The sequence below is a fragment of the Rhinopithecus bieti genome, unplaced genomic scaffold, assembly GCF_001698545.2.
Source record: "Rhinopithecus bieti isolate Rb0 unplaced genomic scaffold, ASM169854v2 scaffold_29799, whole genome shotgun sequence".
In the NCBI taxonomy this organism is placed as follows: domain Eukaryota; kingdom Metazoa; phylum Chordata; class Mammalia; order Primates; family Cercopithecidae; genus Rhinopithecus; species Rhinopithecus bieti.
In genome coordinates this window covers 1-926 of record NW_016812782.1, presented here as the reverse complement: position 1 = coordinate 926, position 926 = coordinate 1, and the positions used below count along the sequence as shown (strand labels likewise).

Below are 926 nucleotides of genomic sequence, written 5' to 3'. Positions count from 1 at the left end.
TTCCACCACCGGCGCTTGCGCTACCAGGACATCCTAGTCTTCCGCAATAAGACCTATGGCAACGTGCTGGTGTTGGACGGTGTCATCCAGTGCACGGAGAGGGACTAGTTCTCCTACCAGGAGATGATCGCCAACCTGCCTCTCTGTAGCCACCCCAACCCGCGAAAGGTGCTGATCGTCGGGGCCAGAGATGGAGGTGTCCTGCGTGAGGTGGTGAAGCACCCCTCTGTGGAGTCTGTGGTCCAGTGTGAGATAGACGAGGATGTCATCCAAGTCTCCAAGAAGTTCCTGCCAGGCATGGCCACTGGCTACTCTAGCTCGAAGCTGACCCTACATGTGGGTGACAGTTTTGAGCTCATGAAACAGAATCAGGATGCCTTCGATGTGATCATCACTGACTCCTCAGACCCTATGGGCCCCGCCGAAAGTCTCTTCAAGGAGTCCTATTACCAGCTTATGAAGACGGCTCTCAAGGAAGATGGTGTCCTCTGCTGCCAAGGCGAGTGCCAGTGGCTGCACCTGGACCTTATCAAGGAGATGCGGCAGTTCCGCCAGTCCCTGTTCCCCGTGGTGGCCTACGCCTACTGCACCATCCCCACCTACCCCAGCGGGCAGATCGGCTTCATGCTGTGCAGCAAGAACCCGAGCACCAACTTCCAGGAGCTGGTGCAGCCGCTGACGCAGCAGAAGGTGGCACAGATGCAGCTGAAGTACTACAACTCCGACTTGCACCGCGCCGCCTTCGTGCTGTCCGAGTTTGCCCGCAAGGTGGGTGGCCTGCGGGGTCAGGTGGGGGGACCCAGGGACCCAGAGCACCCTCCTGACTGGCCTCGTGTCCCTCCAGGCCCTGAATGATGTGAGCTGAGCCCAGGCACCACCGCGGATGCCACCCAGGACCTCGGACCTTGGAGCCTGCAGGGTGCCTC

The 926-nt window shown here is 59.8% G+C and overlaps 1 protein-coding gene across 1 annotated transcript; it reads left to right on the top strand.

The window, feature by feature from the left end:
• The first annotated feature begins 29 nt into the window (after positions 1–29).
• LOC108545157 (spermidine synthase-like) lies at positions 30–926 on the top strand. The gene is made up of 2 exons (XM_017896630.1): positions 30–768; positions 845–926. Exons 1-2 carry the CDS (start codon positions 124–126, stop codon positions 863–865), a joined length of 666 nt encoding a protein of 221 aa, XP_017752119.1. The 5' UTR covers positions 30–123; the 3' UTR covers positions 866–926.

What these genes read in the sequence shown, in the direction of transcription:
- LOC108545157 (XM_017896630.1), top strand. Translation starts at nt 124, where the DNA reads ATGATCGCCAACCTGCCTCTCTGTAGCCACCCCAACCCGCGAAAGGTG. An exon ending in TGTCCGAGTTTGCCCGCAAG is followed by an intron (nt 769 to 844) that starts GTGGGTGGCCTG and finishes GTGTCCCTCCAG; the next exon opens with GCCCTGAATGATGTGAGCTG.